The 21,912-nt window shown below is 39.1% G+C and overlaps 1 protein-coding gene across 3 annotated transcripts in view; it reads right to left on the reverse strand.

Moving 5' to 3' along the window:
- The window catches only part of camsap2a (calmodulin regulated spectrin-associated protein family, member 2a), a 51,362-nt gene that overhangs the window by 20,213 nt on the left and 9,237 nt on the right, over positions 1–21,912 (reverse strand). For 2 of the 3 annotated variants that reach the window (XM_067596711.1, XM_067596710.1), the window contains exons 3-6: positions 10,173–10,334; positions 7,425–7,508; positions 1,848–1,880; positions 596–737 (exon numbers count right to left, since the gene is read on the reverse strand). In XM_067596711.1, coding sequence (XP_067452812.1) covers positions 596–737; positions 1,848–1,880; positions 7,425–7,508; positions 10,173–10,334 — 421 coding nt within the window. The remainder of the gene's footprint in view (positions 1–595; positions 738–1,847; positions 1,881–7,424; positions 7,509–10,172; positions 10,335–21,912) is intronic. The other variant, XM_067596712.1, reaches the window with a different exon arrangement.

The raw sequence follows: 21,912 nt of genomic DNA on the forward strand, positions 1-21,912 counted from the left end.
CCAATCATGACGGTAGACTGAATAACATTAACGTGTGGGTGGAGTTAAAAGTTAAAACATTTAAAGGGTAGACAATGTCGACCGATTGATCTTTTGTTCCTGTGATGTTTTCAGTCGAATAACTGAGTGTTTGTACTCTATCATCACACTTCATCAGCAATGTGATGTGATTATGTTGCATACTTTTCCTGTGACTAATCTTTGCTCTAACAAATAAACTATTCAGGGGCAAAGGACGAAGTGAAAACAAATAAAAACACGCACCAAAAATGAGTGAGGAACAGAAATAAATAACATAAAAAGACACTGGTCAGAGCTCAGGTTTTTACTTTTGGGGCTCAAGAGTGAGAGTTTATAGCACTGGAGCTCTGAAAAGTGTTGTGATGAAAGATGCTGCAACTAAAGAAAAGTTTTTTTATTCATTGGTCAACAGAGCTCTTAATCTCTGGCTGATAAATTATGCTCACCTTGCGCCGTGCTATATCAAACAGCACAAATAACTCATTTTTTCTATCTCCCTCTTCTGCCTCTGCAATCAGACCCAAAATACCCCCCCCCCTCCACCTCCCCCCCACCTATCATGCCAGCTTCTTACCATCCAGTGGTAGCAGCTGAGGGCAGTAAAAGTGCAGCAGTGCGCCCAGAGCTGAGCCATCTGTGCTGTCTTTCAGCAGGTTGTCCACTGGGGGGATCCAGGGAATCTGCTGGCTGGAGGCCTGCTCCTTCCTGTAGCGAGCCTGCGCAACATGAAATACATATAAATGATCATATGAATGAGTGCAAACATTTCCTACAGTACATCTACTCTGAGACAGACTTGTCTCATTGCTTTGTTTTTTTTTTAAATCAAAAGCTATGTGTGAGGATAAACCATTTCAACAGCTGTACCTTTATTGTTTCTTTAAAGCAGCTCCAAACACATCAAGGCTTCATTAAGTTTATTCATGTATGAAGGTAATTGAATGTCCTGAAGCCTTACAGCCTGTGTAGTAAAAACGTTTAAATGTAATGTAAATGATGTAAAGGAACAGTCATACTAAGCCAGCTGAGAGGAAACAACAGCACTATGGTAGTGAGCAGAGCTGCACATGACTGAGGTGATCATCACTGACTATTTTTCCAGATGTTGTGATCTGATTTTGATAATTAGTCCTTAAGAACACGGTGAGTAGTTTACAAAATGTAAGCTTTGAATATTTAGAGACACCAATCTAAATGAAAATGGGTCAAGATTGCAGTCAGACGAGGGTCTATACAGTGAGCGTTGGCACGGCGACTACATTTCCTGCCAAATGCTCCCAGACAGAGACAACCCATCTCTGAAATGAAGTTCTAATAAAATTAATCGTTTTTTTCTTTTTGGTTAATATCTTGGGACCTCTTCAGTGATTCCCCAAGGGTGTCTAGTTCCACCAACAAGGACCAAATACAAATATAAGGGAGCACGTTAAGAGTTTTTGACTTCAAACACACATATTTCAAATTTCTATAAACCCTGGAATTCAATTAACTCACAGTATATACAGCAGTTTATAGAGACCGTAGAGAATAATGGCGGATAATAATTCATAATGTCATTCACGCACTACTGCTTCACCTTAATGGAAAAAAGATTACAGTTACACCCATTTTTAATCATTTCTCATGTTTTTCAAGTAGAGTACATCACATGTAGACAGCACAAGGGTTCACTTATTAATCAAAACGATGTAGATAGAGAAAACCTCTGTTTACGTAACAGTGAAGTCACAGGTCGATGCACACACGTGATAAAACGATGGCGATAAAGACAGACGGTCACTATGGATACATAGATGAGAGAGCATAGCACTGATAAGTTGACTTACAGGCACAAGCTTCATGTACCACTTGGTTGGAGACTGCAGCAGCACAGCAAAAGAAAAAAAAAAACAAACAACGACAACAACAACAACAAAGAAATATCTGTTAGTGAGATTAGTTAGTAATGCGATTAGCAATACAAGGAAAGACAAGCCAGCTGTGATACCAAAAATAGAAAACCTGAATGTTATTGAGAGTGCAAGAAAAACAGCCCACACAACCCAAGTCATTGTGAAATTGTATTACATGCAACATGATATTTAGTTTCGACTCATACTGTATATACGTATATTAGGTTATGAAACAATTTGACAATTTTTTTACATGCAGGTTTGATTCCACGAATAACCAATAATGTGCCCATCAACAGATAAACATCTTTAATATCTTTAAAGATACACTCCCAAATTTTGTTAGTTTCCAAAAGTGTCTGGAAATTGTCCCTGACATGCATCTTATATTTGCTATAGAAAAAAAGCATCAAATACAGACACACAGTAGTTAAATGTAACCAAATAATAATCACACAGCATAATATGACCAAACTGCCAGCTGTTCACTGACAATGTGATCTAACTCTAGAGGAGGAAAGGCTTGCCTCACTTAACAGCTAATTCCCACACTACCTGGAAGCATCAAAGAACCGAATGTAAGTGACGCTCCGAGTGGCTGGCAAGTGCTCGACTTCAAAGGCGAGCAGTGACTTGTGAAAATACAGCCCCTTTTGTGCAGAAACCTCTAAAATAAATATTAAAGGCAGCGAGAGGATGAAAAGATCAATCGTTCTTCTTGGGTTTTCTTGATTTCATTAACGTCACAGCTATTTGAATGGTAATTTGAGTCACCAGCAAAAGTCTGATGCCATTAGAGGGGATGTACCTGATCTAATCTGATCTACAACATATTGTTCAATCAGTTTTATCTATTTGTCAGCGACCGGACTGCCTTTGAAATGTATATCACGGCACAAATGTGAATCTCTCGATGTAGTGCCGGAATGAAACGTGTAGTTCTGCTGATGATTTAAAACCATCTTAAGTTTTTTTTGGGGGGGGGGACATTTGGCATTAAGAGATCGGATTACAGAGGACCACAGACATGATCTATGGTTTATGCCAATAGCAGGTTTGAGGCATCTATTTGTTGCACTACATGTTTTAATTATAACCTTCAGCAGTTTGTACACTACTTTTAAAGGAAATACACATGCCAAGTCTTTCCTACATCTTTCCCTCACAGTATATACAGCATGTGGTCCTTTCATTACTATGTCATGCATTTTAGCAGCTATTTGTTTGTCATTTCATTTAATTCTGACACCTATCCCTCACACTAAATGTCAAAGATTTTTGGCTGTAAAGCACTAAATTCTGTTGTATCACAAAGAGTATTTATAGACAGAGAAGGAGACAGAGGACACGCTCTTCCCTCGCTCGCTCTCTCCAGTCCGAGCGGCTAAAAAAACTGTGTTGACCTAGCAAAGTCGATGCTGACTTAAAGGCCAAGTTTGACATTTGGTTGGCGGGAGGGGGGGCGCGGCATGAGATGGAGAAGGGGAAGCTCAGGCAGGGTTATGACAATTTTTCTGGCTGTCAGTGAAAGTGCGATCTGAAAAAATACATACACAAGTAGATTTTAGTGTACATTTAAAAAAAGGACCCTCTACAAACATCACTACAACCGTTCTAAGTACAGTGTATAAATATGGTGTTTTCCTTTCTTGTTTATATGTTTTCCGTCTTTGCTCGTGTTGTACATCTTGCATTTTTATGTCAAATGTTCTCTATAAAGAAAGATTTTTTTAATGTTTCGTTTATTATCCGGAGGCAGTGACAATGAGTGAGGTGAAGGTGAGTCTGGGATGAGATGGCTGCTCGTATCCACAAATATTCAGGGGTTAACTAGAACTTTCAGTGACAGGGTTTTCTAAATCCACAACTTCCCACCCTGCTGCCCCAGTTTGAGAATAAGATGGAGGAGATGAAGCATCTAAAATGATGATCTAAGACTTTGGGCTAAGCAGGGTTAAACAGACTCTAAAATCTGTTAAGACCACCAATCAAACCCCTGGGGAGAGGTGAGGCCCTCAACCACCATCTCATGCACCCACACACACACACACTATACTCATGTACATTTACACACACACACATGCACTCCACCCATCCCCGCTTCAATCATCCTTCGACTCCCCCTCTTCCCATCAAAGTTCATCCTCTCCAGCTAGACGTGTCCGCTCGAGCTGCAGCTCGGCTTTTGCAACTTAAAAGGATTAGTCCTCTCTTCTCTGTCCTGACGTGGCCTTTGTACCACCCTCCCCCCCCGCTCCCCTTAACCTCCACCCACACTAACAGTAGGTAAAAATAAAAAATACTGTTGCCCTGGTGAGCATTACAGTGTTGTCCTAGGAGGGTACGTGTCTCTCCATGTCTGACTGAAACAGAGGCTGCCTGTGTGGCTCACACTGCAGTCATACTGCAAAGACAGAAGAGGAGGCGGAGGGGATAGAAGGAGGATAGATAGAGCTGCTAGACATCGGCAGAAAAAAGTAGTTTGAGTCTTTTTTTTTGCAGTTGTCCTTTAGGCAATCAATAACAAATTTGTCACCTTGTTCTCATTGATTGTTGTAACTGGTACCCCATCTCCTAGACTCTTTTTGGGTCAGTCAGCTGGTGTTACTGTGAGGAGTGGTGTTGAAAAATGTGTTTTGTATCAGACAGAAGCACACTTTGAACATGAATGCTTATAGGCTTTGTCTGGTCTGAAAGAAATAAGTAAATAAGTAATTTCATCAGACACAGAGGAGTCATAAAGAAGACACAATACCAACATATTTTGTTATTTCTCGCAGAGAATTTTCCATTTTGGCAACCAAATAAATATACATATTTTGGGTCTGATTGCAGAGGCAGAAGAGGGAGAGAGACTCGAAGAAAACTCTGGTTGTTTCATGACCATCCAGCAGGAATTATGGTCATAATTGCCATTTTATAACTGATACACAAATGTATCTACATTAAGAGACTTGGCACTTTGACAATAAACTGAAACTTTAAAAGTAGAAGACAAAAGGATGGAAACAAATCATTGTTAAATTCAAATGGCTGTCTGTGCCTTCCTGCCAACACAGTGAGTGGATGTTACACAACGTCTCCTGTCTGAGGCAGCGAGTTAGACACAAATTAAAGTTAAAAAACTGTCCTGACTGCTTTAAAAAGGTCCAATACAGTTTATTTGGTTATAGCTCTGAAACAGTTTTCTAAAATTGCAATGTACCATTTTGTTCTCTTCAGCTGCCACAACAGTGAAGCGATTCAAACTTCAAACTTTTGAGTTGAGAGAAGCTCAGACTGAAACAGAATCTAATTGTTTCTGCAGCTGCAGGAAAACACACAGACTGATACAAATGTGCTTAATTTGTCATCCAGTGTATCCAATGGATGTGACATCCACCACAGGTCAGACCTGAACAATGTCAACCATAAGCAATGGAGAGAGACTGTCCCCATGAGGACACACACACACACACACACACACACACACACACACACACATACACACACACACCAATCTGCGTGAGCATCCCCAAGGTTAGGAATGATGTTGTTGAAGGGCCAACTCTGCAGCTCGGGGGCCGAACAAGCGGATGTGTTAACACGTTATGAGCAGGCAGGACTCCGCATGTGAGACACTGAGTTTGTGATAGTGTGACTACACCGCAGAAAGTGTTTGTTGTAACCAAAGTCATTCAGTTTTGGGAAGTATTTTCTTGTCCTCGTATCTAATGATGAAATGATGCGATGTCACTTTATTTTAGATGCAACCTCACCAGTTAGAAGTGTGCGTGTGTGTCGTCCTGTGTGTTTGTGAGGGGTAGCTGAGGCATGCAGTGCTGTGTCTGCGCACTGACCAGACAGATCAGCATCAAACACGCTGCAGTGCTCCATTTCAACTCTCTGCGGGCTAAAACACATGGGACGGGGACGTTCTAACTCTTTAAACATCTCGACGAAGCGGCATCACTGATACTGTTGTGGTGCGTTGCCTGGGAAAAAAAAAAACCTGTGACAGAGAGGGAGCTCGGAAGGGAGGCATGACCCGGGAGTGAGGGCGATGAAGGGTCTGATGAAGAAACGAGACGGGTGTAGAGGAGAGGGCAAGGTTAAGGTAAGGTTATGATGTGTAAAAGAGAAATTCATGACAAGTCTTTTCAAGAGAGATGAATGAACTGCTGCTGTTGAACTGAAATTTCACATTGGTTGTGTTGAAGGAGTTTCATGATGTTGAGGAGTCACTGAAACTTGTAAAAAAAAGTAATTGCATTATTCCAAAACTACACAAAGGTAATTTCTCCTTCATCACTTAAAAAAAACTGCTGGTGGTGTATATTAAAAGTTCTGAATGTGAGGATGGAGGAGGTGACGTCATCCTCCTTTTTCTCATCATTCTGCTGCATCGGGGTAGATAGATGGCCAGCTCTGACCCTCACAGCCAGAATATCCAGCAGCGTAGCTTGACTGGTAGTTCACAATGAAGTCATAAAGACATTCACATGCAAAGATGCTACGGTTGGAAGATGTTTTATATTTTCATTTCAACTGTGATATAATTTCCACAATAAACAAAACAAAAAAAGCTGTGCAAAATGTATAAATATAGATTTAGATAAACTTTTATAGATCAATGAGCTACAGTAGCATTCCAGGCTAACGCAAACATTTCCGTGTACTTTGGCTGGAATTGTCAAACTTGACAGAAGCTGGTCTAGATCTCCATTTGTACATTTTTCAGCATCCATTTGTAGATATCATTACATAACTATATTACACTGTTGAAAACACACGTACACGTACACAAGGACCTGACTGAAATGTGGTTATAAATGGCTTAAATGTGGTATTTTGTGAGATTTAAATTAATCATTCAGTGGATCAGTGAATGTTTTGTTGCAAACGCTGTGTAAAAATGACAAAATCTAAACACAGATTACTCCAGTTACTCAAATACATAATACATAGAGTGATAAACACACACAAACACAGGCCACAGCCTGTCTTATAGCATTAGAAATTACTGCTGATACTACAGTCAGTTATATAACAGATCTGGACTGCGGGCTGGACCCTGAACATGTGTGACCTCACATTAAATGACTGCTGGCCTAATTAGACTGGAGAGCACTGATCTTCTGGTTAACGCACAAATGAAGTGACTGAAGCTTGTAAAATCTTCGGGGTAGATAAAGCAACAATTTTAGATGTTGTCTGGAACTCTCTCCCTCTTTCTCATTTAATAAACACAGATTGTGCCTCATCTGAAGCTCAGACGTGTGAGTGAGATTTCCTTCAATGGAAGCTGGATTTTGATGGCTCAAGTTCTGTTGAGGAAACTGGTTCCAGATATTAAAGCGACACAGATGTCTGGGACAAATATCTGTCAGTCAAAGAGAGAGAATGTTGTGGTAAATTCATAAAGTGGAACCGAGGATTTTACTTTAGCTCGTTTCAAACTGTCCATCAAATCAGGGACGTCTACATGTTCGTGTGTGGTTTGCTGAGAGAGGAGAGGAGATACACACTCACCCGAGGGCTTCCAGCAGGCTCAGTAGTCTGAATCTCCTTCTTCCTCTGCTCCTGAGCCACAATGTCTTTCAGATAGTCATTTACCTAAAAGGAGGACAAACAAGATTAAAATTTGCTAAGCCAGCAGTACCATCGAGTAAAATTCAATATAAGAAACTATGAGTCATACTTCATCTTCAGTTCATATTGTTCTTATAAAAAGAGTAATAGCTTCAAATTTTAAATTAAATTTGTTTTGTTGCTTAAAGTATGAGTGCATAGTTGATTGTGTAGAGGTTGATAATAAATTGTCAGTTTCCACAGCAGCTGCAGATTAGCATTTGGACAATATTTAAGCACTACAGTTCATTTAAAGGCTTCATGATTATGAATTATACACTATTTATGATTGCACTGTTGCCATGGTGATCCTTTATTTGTTGCCATTACTTTTAAAGAATAAAATTTCTTTGTGCTTTTGTTTGTGTACGTCAAGTTATTTTCTGTTCCATCATGTACCATGATAGAGTTCTGTGGTTAAATAACGTACATGTGGATTTTTTGACTTTCCTCAATCAGATAAAATTTGACTTAAATCCCGACTGAAATCAAGTCAAACTGAATCAAATCAAGCGGAATTTAATCAAATCTAATCCTACACTAATCCTGCCGTTTGGACAACTTAAAGTTCATCTACTCAAGTTCATATCGATCAAGTTAAATCAGGAATCAGTTGTTAAGCTGGTGAATTTTGGACCTTTGGAATGCAAGTGGACTCCAACAGCGAGCCATATGTTCGACCAGTAGGACTCCATGACCGCACCCCCTGTTAGTTATTGTGCAAGTGTTTGTGTGTGTGTGTGTGTGTGTGCAAAGCTTAGAGCTGGCAGCTGCCCAGTGTTCCTACCAGAAGAATGTAAACAGACTGGGCCCTGTAGTACTGTATGAAGGAGCCAGAGCCATCTGCACATGTACACCCTGTACTGTGGACTGCTACCTATACTTTTATATATATATAATATAAAAAGGCAGAATTACATAATATACAGCACATGTAGGTTCAAAGGGTACTAGACCACATTTGCTGATGTGAAATATGTATTGTATTAATACATTTTATGGAATGTTTTTAAAGAGCGTGCATTTGTTTGCTTGTAGCTCCTGTGAAAACATGCACACAGTATACATAACTTGCACCAAGCCCATATAATATTAGTAAGTGATTTTAAGAATGTGTTTTGTAAATTAAAGCGATACTCCACCCAAACAACACTCACTCTCTGTAGGCTTGAAAGGTGGCAATAAATTTTTTTTAAAAAGTTGTTTAATTTTGTCAAACGATGGTGGGATTCTGATAAATGCTGCGTATTTATTCATATTCTGGTGAAAATATTAATGTTTAGGGAAAACCGAGTATGTTTTATCTTTGGAATCAATCGAAGCTGTGTGAATTAAAGCTGAACCCAGCTAATGTTTGCTAACAACATATTTTTACAACCACCTTCCAGTATCATTTTAAGCTTTCATTTAAAATAGTACAGATATTTCTATTTTCTTAGGGTGTTTCTACACACTAATTATGTAATTGTTTGAATAAATACTCTTTCATAGTTCATGTTACATGATAAATACTGGTTAACAGCAGCTTCTGTACGGAAATATGAATACTAGCCCTTTCTAGCAGTAGGCCTAAATGTTGTTGTTTCATCTAATACAGCCAATAAGAATAGCCATGTGATACTCTACAGCATGTAAGATGTGCATATGCTAATTATGCCAACATGCACATGCATTTCATGTCACCTCACCATATTCTCATGTTTCTTATTTCCTGAATTTCTATTTACTTGCACATAGGTTATGTAACATACAAGCTATGCATTCAACCACACAGAACGCCCAGTATCAACCATCTGTTTAAAGGCTGTAAAGGCAGTGAAAATTTGAGGAAACTGGACCAGGGTCCGCTGATCACCATCAGTGGACCCTGGAGGATGTTTCTCATGTGCTGTGAATTCACCTGTACATATCATATGGTGTAACCCAGGGGCTTGGAGACAAAATGGTGTATGTGTAACAGATTTGGTGGTATTTGGGTCATTGTTTTTTTTTCACTGAAATATCTACAGTGTGGAAGAGCTCAAGATCTGTGAGCCCAACACAGATGAGTGAAATGAATCAGTGTCCACGCTGCGCACCAGCCTTCTTCTCGCACAGAAACAGAGGCGTCAAGCTGGTTTAGTACAACACCAACAGCTCACAATATGTGCTTATAGTTATACTATGTCTTTATAAAAGTCATGTAAAGAAGTGTATCTATAAGGAGGTATAAAGAGGTAAACCCTTCACATTTACCAAATTACTTCTAATAAGAAAAGTCAGCATAATATGATCTAAGGATACAGTTCTGAATCATCTTGACCTTTGCTTCCAAATTAGTGCTTTGCCGGGATTACTTTTTAGGGAGTAAAATGTCAAATACAGCACTGATTTCTGGGATGACCTTTTTTGAAAAACATTTTCATATAAAAAGCCTTCTTCATGTGTACCTTTGCTTTAACATTTTGCAAACAGTCCTCTGAATGGATCTACAGCGAGTCCTGTATAGATTCCTGTTTATTTTGGACAAAACATCCTGTTGTCCTATATCAGTTTTATGACACGAAGGCTAGTGAACTACGGGAACTGGGGAAAAACTTTGGCTGTCAATAACATTTTGTAAAAAGACATTATACACACACATACACACCCACATATACTGTTACCAACCTTGTTGATCCAGGTGGTGACTGCGTCCTCTGTGTCATAGGGCGTTTCTACCTCGGGGTTGAGGGATGAATACTGGCGAATGCTGGCCATCACCTTCTCCACGCTCACTGTCTCCACTGTGTACGCCATCATCAGAGTGTCAATCATGGCCAGATGGGCACTCTGCGCAGAGAAAGAATTAGAGGGTGAAAATTAGTGGTTTTGAGGTGGATGGTGTTATCAGCAGATGCTCAACTGTGGTTCTTTTCATGCAGATTATACATTTGAGGTTTTTTGGTCAATGCTCTCATCTATTGACCTTTAATAGAAAATGTGACAACATAAGCCTGTATTTCACATTCACTAGTTTTTATAAGTAATAGTGAAAGGCAACAACAATGATGAAATCCTGAGTCATGTATATAATGTATGCTAATAGAGTGATGGATGTGAAAATCAGCAATGTTTTTTGTCTTGACAGCGCCTAAAAAATAGCATATCCTGCATCTTATTGATTGCAGACAAAAGCCAGACAAGACAGGTCTACTAAAACAGAGAAGGCTGTTAACATTCATTAGGGCAGGTGAAATTATCTATTAAATCATTTTTTTCTTTTTTTTAAGGATTTTTTTTGGCATCTTTGCCTTTATTTGAAAGTGGCAGAGAGACAAGAAGCAGGGGTAGAGAGAGGGGTATGACATACATCAAAGGTCCATGGCACACTTCTTAACCAGTAGGTGGCTTGGCAACCTTACAGAGACTCTGTCTGAATCTGCTGTTAAGTAGTGTTTTGAAAATGACAAATCCAGATTGCATTGCAAAAAATGTTCCTCTGAACCTTCTCAGTTTTTTCTCAGTAAATGTAAAAACTCTACCATTGGAGTTGTACCAACTGGAAAAAAAATCATTTTGAGGGAGGAATCATTATATATAAATTAGCATGATACTGTAGGTGAGTAAGGAAGAGGGCATTAAGAGGGAAGTGATTTATAGAGTTGGACTAGGACTCCAAAGCCTCCGCTGTGATGTACATCTGAAACTGCCTCCAGTCGAACATTCCCTTGTGGCTGTTGCCCTGGAAACAAGTGTATCTATCGCTGGTTACAAGACCCAGTTTGCTCACAGCGACTGCTAGCCTTTAAGGAGCCAGAATAAGATATCTTCCTGACAATTGAGTTCAATTAATAGAATTGGCATCCATTATATGCTGCTTTGCTCACCATTATCACTGAATAGCTGAAAGTACAAATATAAATCAAGTTTTGGAAACCGTATCATGGTTGTTCAATAACCAAGTATTTTTTGACCAGAGGCAGTGTCCTACTTTCCATTAGGTAACAATGTAGCTGGTTAAGTTCTGTACTAACAGTTGTTTCATAAGAAATATGTCAATCAATCTAAGACAAATAAGTCTAAGTGTAGTAACCATTTCTGTGCTGCAATATGTAAATATGTTAACGCAGTCATTTTCAGCGTTTGGTATGCAAAGCTAACATATACATAACATGACTTATGTTATTATGTCAAAATCTACTTTCCCCCATATTTTATGTTTACATAAAAACACACAAACATATATCAAGAAAAGGAAAAGTAGCATGTGTCTCATTCCACACGTCTGTCTTATCAGCTAATCTTAACAGAGTATCAACAATCTTATCAAGAAACTAATTAAAGGAAGTGTGAGTGTCACATTGTCATAGGTATGAAACAAGTAAGACAGGCTGGGTATGTCTGCTCTCAGGACAGAATGTAAAAAAATGTAAGATCATGTTTACCAGCAACTAATTTTTTTTTTATTACGAGATGCACAACAAGAGAAGATGTGAGTACATGATTCACAATAAAGAGGGGGAAAGGTAAACTGTGGAAAAAGAGGAAACAAGGAATTTAAAGACATTATGCTGAATTAAAAACTGTTGTTATCTGTAACAATGAAATTGTGACCCTTAATTTCTATTTGTCTGTTATATTAATTCTGTTTTAAAAAAAAGAATACTACAGCAACCATCTTTTGCTTGTGGGGCAGTTGCGCTTTTATTCCAAAAACACAGGTTGAAAGCCATATGCAAGCAAGATAGAGAGTGTAGAAGTTCTTTCTGATAACTGGAGCGTGTCCTCAAGAATAACAACATTGGTTGTTCATAGCTGAAAACTATCTGCTGTATGTGTATATTCAACACCAAAGCAGAAACATTTGTGACGTTGTCATACTGCAGAGAATAATTAACAGGAAGGTGTTTATGGTGTTGAACAGCTGTACAAAGTATGACTCTGACACCTGAAACCTGGATTTGCGACAGTCAACCTTTGCTTCCTTTAACTACGACAGCAAGATATTGTGACCTCCCCAACTTTCCCCAAACTTAACCTCCTTAACCATGATCAGAGTCTTTTTCTCTGTGGCTAGACTTGTCCCTATTGTACCAGTGTAAAATATAACTGATAAGCTTTTGCTTGGCCCCTTTCAGCTGCAGATGAATTTTTGATGTCTAGTTTTTCAGTTGATTTTGGAACAATGATACCTAATTAGCCCATGCTAACTAGCTGTTTTACATCATAAATCCAGTGCTATGTTATGAAAGGCAAGTCCAAAGTAGCAAAGACTGCATAATTGGCATTAAAAAAAACATTATTTCTCTAGGTCAAGACAGAGGTCCAACACAAGCCTCTTATCTCAGACGTAATCAGTCAGAAAACCACCCTTTCAACACTCAACACTCATTCACTTTCACATACTGAACACATTTAAGCAAGGCACTGTATGTGCCATGATATCATTCACTATAATTTTCGATTTGGGTAACAACATCAGCTAAATGTGGAAAAGTTAATGTAACAGAACATTGTCTTCAATGCACTCTGGTGATGTGCAAAGCCTGCAATCTGTCCATTTTTAGTTCTTGGTTCCAACTGTATCTTTAGCTCCATCTATTAGTCTGTACTTTCTTGTGTATTCACTGCACACTACCCAGGAATCAAATGGCCAAATATTTACACTTGGGTGGCAGCTTTTCCATGAGCTAATCCAATTAATCAGCCCCTTGAAGAGGCACAATAATGCGGTGCAACACAGTCAGACAAAAGGTCTGAGAAGAGAATCTGCTCTAGAAGAGACTTAGAGTCCTTGGTTAAGTGTTTGATTTTTTTCTTGGACTACTCATCCTATAAATGTGAGCACTCTTTACTACAATTCTTTTATGAGTCTTTCTTACTGTGTGACTTATTGTAGAATAGTTGTTAGGTTGTGATTGCGAGCTTTGTGTAGTGATGACTGGAAAAACCAAAGGAGAAACATAGAAGGTGAAGAGATTTCCTTTCCCTAAAACATAGTATGATGTAGTGATATCTGGTAAGATTGGCTGTCAAATGAGCAACCGTAAGTGTATTGCTCTGAAATGTATTTTTTGCTGCGTGATAATTCATTAGCGTAATGCTTAATTTCCAGTCTCTCTGATCTGGCAACCCAGCAGCAAACCAACCCCATTTAATAATACACTGCCAAGATGTTTCCTATTGGCCTTTATTTAGCCAGTCCAAACACTGTAAAACATTATCATAGAGACACACAAACAAACTAATGCACACACATACCCACTATTCCCACAACGAAATGGTCAACACCAGGCAAAACCAGTTTAAAAAGGCCAAGGGACCAGCGTCATTCCTCAAAGGCCTCATTCCTCTCCTGCCTCCTGCCCTTCGCTAAGCAATTTGAGGATATTGATTTGGATCTGCTGTGGTCTGATGAGATAAAATGACAACAAGGAGAAGTAATCTTGTTTACTAGACCACAGACCTACAGTTTCTAATCACACTGAGTGACACCAGGCCATTGTATAGGAGGAATAAGCTAAAGCAGGGCCACATGCTCATTCCAGGATAAGACCATTTTTAGGCACTGGGGCCATATATAGCCTACTTTATAATGTGACAAAGCAATTTCCTTCAGCATTTGAAAGTCAGAGATTGTAACAGTAGGTTAGCAGTAGGTTGAATATATTTAATAAACTTCATTTTAAACCTTTGGTTTCATTCCCTGTCCGCAAACTCCATCAGTTTAAAAAATGTCATTAAAATGAGTGCAGAGAGCAGCAGTGGAGGGAAAGGAACAGTGATGGCAGATGATGGAAAACGATGCAGAGGACAGTAGGCAGTTTACACAGAGTGAGGTAAGTCATTAACAGTTATGTTGCATTTAGAGCATTAACTGTGAGAATCTGAGAGATACATCTATTTACAGTGTGAAACCAAGGCCTGGTATTGTTAATTACTTTAGCCTCACAGAAACACCTTAAGGACTCATATATAGCATCTATGGATAATGACACACCAACACTAGTGAACATCACAACACTAAAAAGGAGTGTCTATATTTCCTTGTTGCATCATACATACATAACTGTCTCATGTGGAAAATGCTGATCTTTAAAGGTCCTCTGCACTTAGTGTTCATGAAGCGTATACAGCATATATATATATGTATAGTAGATAATTTGCTGCAATTGAATTAGTTCAGCGAGACTTGCTGAAATGGACAGTCAATGAAAGGATAAGATGACCATGTGTAAATGTCAGATGTAAGCTAGAGGGAGGAAGAAAGGTCTTAGTAACCAGATAGATATTTATTACTACTCACTGCCCAAAGAAAGGGTCAGCTGTCCTCATTAGAGCAGGCCTGCCTGTCTTTTGCAATAAGCTTTTTCCTCTGTGATATCCGGTGACGTCATGTTATCTCACCTTTAGGTTTGCTGAGCACATATGCTTTCTTTCAGCACCACATAGCCATACCCTAGAGCTGCTCAGCGCAACCTATGTTTTCCACTGTTGGCCACTGAGCAGCTACACCGGAGAGTTCAGGGATCAGATGCTTTGCTTGGGGGTGTCTGGACGGCTGCAAGAGGGGAAAATGTTGCTAATTTACTTAATTTTCCCCCCTCCAGGTTTCTCTACTCTTTAATTCCTTACAGGCTTCATCACATGCTGACTATGAAAACTCTCCTTCAATTGCTAATGTTTGCCCATCTTCATCACTCACTGATAAATAATTACCCACAATAATACAGACAGGGACACATAAACACACATCAACACACACACACACAAACACACGTTTTTTGCTTTCTCATCTAAGTTGATTGCTTCTATAAATCTTGTATTTATTTCTCAGGAGGCAAGACGATGCCCCTTCACGGTCAATATCCTGTTTTATTGTACTGCTACATTGCTGGCTCTCTGTATTTCCACCCCGGGAAATAGGCAAACACTGCTCATCTTTAATGCGGCTCGGTGGTGAGAAAGAAGAGATGAAAATCCACCGTAGAAGCCTGATTTAACACAGCACAAAGGAAGTGCAAATTCAAACCACAGCGACCTACAAAAGACAGTATGTGATGTATTTCACCTCGTCGTTTTGTGCCTGTTGTAAATAAACTAAAATCTCTATTGTCGGAGCTCTGAGCTGCTTGTTGTGGCCTGACCTGACTATTCATAGTGGAAGATGCACAATACTTCACTACCTCACCATAACCGTGTTACTATCAGCATCAACTTCTCCACTGTAAAATCTGTTCAACTGAAGTAATGAATACAGTAATGTCTTGTCAGTGACTTGCAGTAAAATCTTCAAGGAGTCACGGCTAATGAACCACCTGTACCTGTTTTTTACTGGAGTGCGAGGCTTCATTGATTATTTATGATAATCCCCAAAGTTACAAAAAACTTTAATTACAAAAAAGTGGGAGCAGAAAATGACGATACATTGAAAAAACCTCCTGCACTGCAGACCTCCTCAGGACTGAGGTAGCACACACTCACACACTCACACACACACTCACAGTGATTCAACATGAGCTCAACGGTGATGTAATATTGAAATGCAGTCTGCTTTTAGTATTACAGCTCTCCTGTCCAGGCCCGGAGGCTCCATGGCTAAAAATTGAATCTGTCTAGCTTCAGGTAACTTCACGCCAACTCAGCTGGACATGGAAAAGCACTAAGCTGTACCTCTCTCTGGCCTCTTTTGAAGGTCACCGTAAATATTGTAAAGTTAAAGGAGAAAGAAGTACACGTGAGAGATAACTTTTTCATGAATATATATTTTTGTTGTGTTTGGTAATGTATCCATGAGAGGCAGTGAAAACAGTAGACAGAATAACATACAACCAAGTATCACAGAAGGGTATTTAATAACCAGCACAAAAAAACAGTTAAATGTGATAAACATCTAAACTTTAAGCTGCACAAATCAACATTTGTATATGAATGAATCAAATGATCCAATCTTAAATGTAAAAGGATCCCTCGTAGTGATGAACCCATAGAGAGCAATCACCCTACTATTACTCTCACTGCTCTCATCACCCTAATTCCAGCAGTAGACAGCCGTTTTGAGCAAAACAGCTCTAAAAAAACCCCCCTGCTGTAAGCTACCTGCCCAGCACCGAACAGCAGACAGGCAAAGTCAGCAACTAGTTGGTGAACACAGAGGAGCGTTTAGCATCTACAGGGAGTTGGTGAAGACCAAAATGGATGTGGAAAGATCGTGAATATTAGACTTACATTCATCAGGTGACCAGAAACATGACTAAAAAAACAATGCTAATGTTGTTTTGTGTCTGCTGCATGTATAGACAGGAAACTGTTTGTTGACACGTTCACGTAGTAATAACCGGCAAATAGGACTTGCCTCAGTGATGCTTATTAAAACGTCCAACCTTGCGGCGAGGTGTTACGTGCTTAGCCTGCTATGTCAAAAAGTTTAATTTCTCAACATTTAAATTTAATTGAGATGAAAGGGATCACAGAAAAGTCATGGAAAATTAATTCAAATTTAATTAACAGAATCGTGACTGCTCTCAGTAAATGCAGCTGATCAGTCACCAGTGAAGCAGGTGTTTCTGCATTTCCCCAAAACTGATGATGGATCGACACAGATGATATTTGAAATTGCATAAATTCTCCCAAGATTATCAGAAATCCTTTTGAAATATAAAATGTTCATTTTCTTTACGCTTTCCTTTTGAAATGGAGAGATGGCATGGCTCCTTTAACAGCCTGGCCAATTGTGAGCAGAAACACACACACAAATTGCACACTTTTGGATGCAAAAAACTCCAACTGTGAGGTCTGGCATCAGCTATGGGAATGAAGCTTTTAAGCAGCATACCTTCCTCCTCCATGTGCTCCAAACCCAACCTAGTAATTACATGGAAACCTCAAAGCTAACCTTAGAATACTATCTGGGGACGGGATCATGGCTACCAGCCAGTGTTGACCTACCCTGAAGATACGCCTTCACTCCAAACCCTTCCATCATGTTTGAAAAGGCCCTCTGGGTTGCAACTGTATCATGGGTGGAGAGAGATAAAAGGGTGTTTGATTTTTCATGTTTGATTTCATTTGAAGGGAAATACCACTTATTTTCACATGAACATATACCTGGTGTTAAGACTAAATCCCTGTGAGAATGCAGCTACAGATAATTCCTCATTATCTGTGAGAGTTAGGCCTATGTATTACCATAAACTCTCTCTGTCCTCATTGTCATATTTGTCTGTCTACACAGTGACTGTGCTAGACATTATGCGGAGACAAAGAACTGTACTGCATGTACCTAATATGTATTTCTTTAATCAACTAACTTTTCTCATTAGTGTCTCACTGATCTGTTTATGCAACCTTAAAGCTATTGCTGTGAATAGCTATATTGTTCTCTGATGGAAGTAAATTCATTTAACTTATGTATTATTTACTGCTTCATTTTATTTGTGTTATAATTTCATTGGACTGAATAATACCTAAATACAAAATTCTGTTCTAGTTTTGATCCGTAAGTGAATTAAATGCAATGCAATGAAAATACACACTGCAGTAATACAACCAATAAAAATGCCTGTTCAATGTAATCTCAGTAAATGGGATCCCTGTATAAAGCTCTGCACATGTCTAAATGTGTAGCAGCATAAATTCATTATGGATTAAGTGCTATTACAGCCTTACCAATCCTCACATTTGTCATATCAGTAATAAGGAAAACCAGGTGAATATTTTCAGACCTGTAGAGTGAGAATGGTTTATTATAAAATCCCCTGCTCTGAATTGTAAAGAGAATATGACACAGATTTCTTTCTATTAGTATAATAAGCTTATTGTGCCGTTACAGCAGATGAAGAGATATAGCATTTAATACTGACATGGTTCAGAATCTGCACTTTCACCAGAGAAATATACTATTGTTTCTGTTTCTCATATGACTGCAGCACAGACTACCACACTGTAAAGAATATAGTAATGAATTGTAATACGAAATACTGTACAAATGAGGGAATCCACCAAAGCAGTGAGATAACCTCACCTAAAGATTGTTTAGCCTTGCTAGCGGCATGGTTAAATAGGCTAGGGGGTGGGGATGACAATGTCTGCAGTTTGTCAGTCCACCACTTACGTCCAGATTAAAATATATCGACCACAGTTGGATGAATTACAATGAAATTTGGTACAGACATACATGTCCCTCTCAGAATGACATAATAACTCTGGTTATTCCCTGACTTTCCATCTAGCGTTAGCATGTTGCTAGCAAGCATCAGCATTTAGTGTGCAAGGTTGACACTTGTGGTTCAGAGTAAAATATTTCAAAATCTATTCAATGGACTGCCTTAAAATTTGGTATCGACACTCATATTCCCCTCAGAATAAAATGCAGTAACTCTCGGGATCCCCTGACTTTCAAGCTAGCTGTTAGCATGTTGCTGGCTAACGTTAGCATTTAGCTGAGCGCAGTGAGCATATTTGGAGACGCTTAGTCTTGTTACTAAGCTTTGTTAGTTCATCTAGTATTTAATTTTTTCTCTACATCCAGAAAGTGAAAAAATCTGTCTATCGGAGGGTTACTTCTTCAGGCTCAGCCAACAGGCACTCGTCCACAATATGCCCATCTCGGGCCTGACCCCAAATGAGGCCCCTTACCCGGCCCCTAACTCTGGCCCCTCACCTAGGATGTATTTGCCTTTGGTAACCCTACCAAGGGCTGTTTCCTCTCAAAACAAAGCTCCATGGCTCACAGGGGAAAACAATCTACTTCATTAAGATATGGCAGCATTTATCTCCCTATAATAAGATTTTTTTTTAAACTTATTGCACGTTGGAAAAAGAATATTTCTGTATAACTATTGAATCCACAAGGTCTCTACAAGTACAGAGTTGAAAAACAATCACTGACTACTGACCTGTGTTGTATGAGTTGATATGGAACATTAGGTTTAGCATGATTTTGTCGCTACAAAAGGCCTCTGGACAAATGTGCTCCTGTGTTCAGGGTTGAGAGCAGAGAAGCATTGCTAAAATACTTGAACTCTCATCATGTGGAATTTTTCTTTGCAGATTAAAAAAATCCTATATATTACATTAAAAAGACAAACAAAACACATTAGCCTGAAACATAGTCTAACTGTAGCCAGTACAGAAAAAATGCTAAGGACTCAGGACATCACATAATGTGCTTCTTGCCTACCCATCCATACTGTACAGGAGTCGCCGCTGGCATTGAGCATAACATACTGTACAGAATGTGACTTCACTGAGGCTGACGAGGACAGAAAGTACTTGGACGGGCTTCCCTTCCACCCTGCTGCTTCAGCTCCTCTTTGTTCATAAGATCAAGTGTAGAGGCAAAGAATAAAGACACAGGAAGCCAGTTTGATGTTGAGAAGTATTGTTTTCTGCCTGGCACTCAGTTTAGCTTTCTGTACTTCACCGTGTGTATGTGTGTGTGTGTGTGTGTGTGCGTGTGTGTGTGTGTTTGTGGAGGTGCGTCTTTGTGTGTGATGCAGCGTCTTAGAAAAGCCGTCTGCCTGCTTGTATGAATCTAGCATTTCAGTATTCTCTGCCTCAGAGCTTGGCAGTGCTCATCACTGATACAACCCCCACCACACACACACACACACACACACACACACACACACACACACACACACACACACACACACACACACACACACACACACACTAACATAGCTGCACATACACACTGCACATATGACATATGCAAGCATAAGCACCCCCACTCTTGCACCCACCTACACACACACACCCCTGCCTACTGGAGTGTAACCATGGAAACGGAGCGCCTTCCCAGTAGGGGTTGTGATGGAGGCAGCAGAGGAGAGGAAGGCAAACAGGAAGAAGAGTGTTCACCTCTATTCATCCATGCAATACATGATTTGATTAAATCAATCACACACTTAAACTGAACTGACAATTGCTATCAATATCTTTATATCTTAAAATCTTTTTATTTTAAAATGAATATGTAGTGATTGTTAAGATATTTTAGATATGATATTTATATATCCAACACACAATATAAGTAATGTCTCACATCTAAAACTGAGTGTAAACTAATGCTAATGCTAATGCTAAACTAATGCGTCTGCTACAATCTTAATAAAACATTAAAACACACATGATATTAATCCTGAGTTCATATAATAATATATCATTCCAGTATTTTTGTATCCTGATTGGGATCAAAACGCTGTTGTTGTAATAGATTTATGGTTTGGAGTCTGTGTGCAGGCGTTACTCTTTTCATCAATACGTTCTTTAACAACATATTTCATTAACATGATGTTTATCATGAACACCATGTGATGTCATGATGTTTTTTAGTGATATACACTTTCAGTCTATGTAGATGAACATCTAATATTAATATTGACAAGTAATAACATTATTAAGCAGCAATAATGACTGTTGCTTAATGAGATGCAACGGGGGATTCTTGCTGTTGCGCTAATTGAAAGCTGCTGCAGTCACATGTTTGCTTCATGTTGCTGCACAGCTAGTGCGACGGTCCTGTGTTGTAATATGTCAGCAACAATTAACCAGGTGGCATTTCTTTTCTGGCACAGTCCTCACCATGCAGAATGAGCCCAAATAAGTAAATGTTTCAACGTTTGAATAAATGGCTTAAAATATGCTTTGTTGTGACTGTGACCCATGTATTAAAGTACTATAAAACTGGCAGAAGACTGAGCAGAAAACAAGCGTTCAGCTACATAACAGTTGTGCTGTAATTAATTTGCCATGACTACAAAAGATAACAATACATCTAAAGAATCCACAAATTAATGACAAGCTGACTTCTTTCGCTTTCAATAGCAGCATGGCTTCAACATGAATGACAGAATAAATCTCTTTAAATAGACAATTAAAGTGCTTTTACCATTAAGGTTGGATTTGAAAGCAGTCTCTAACATAAGTGTGACTATAAACCTGTCTGTTGCATGGCTCTTCTTACATACAGTCACAGATATAACACCCATATAGTCTATAAAGAAACTCAGAAACCATGTAAGGTGCTGTGCTTCTTCCTCTCAGTATTCACCGCATGCAGCTATGATACCACAGTGATTTATACAGTACATTTAAAACTCTTGGCAGCATCATGAACTATTTACTACGGTTTTATTAATTATTAAAGCTTTGACATTCAAAGTCCAGCAGTTTGGAAGAACATCGATCTTCACCGTGATGAGGTCAAGGAAGTGAGTGTCTTGAGATAAATCTAGTGGGACATATATATATATACTTTTGTCATCTAATAAATCCCAAAGTTACTATCCTGTGGATGCTCTGCAGGCTTTTTTTTCCAGGAAATTGTTCAGCAGAGGTGGTAAGCTCAGCCTCAGATCCTGACACATCTTTTGTGCTCCAAGTACAAAAGGTTGGAGAAAACTTCATGAACACCTCTAACATC

Source organism: Thunnus thynnus, chromosome 8, assembly GCF_963924715.1.
Source record: "Thunnus thynnus chromosome 8, fThuThy2.1, whole genome shotgun sequence".
Taxonomy (NCBI): Eukaryota; Metazoa; Chordata; class Actinopteri; order Scombriformes; family Scombridae; genus Thunnus; species Thunnus thynnus.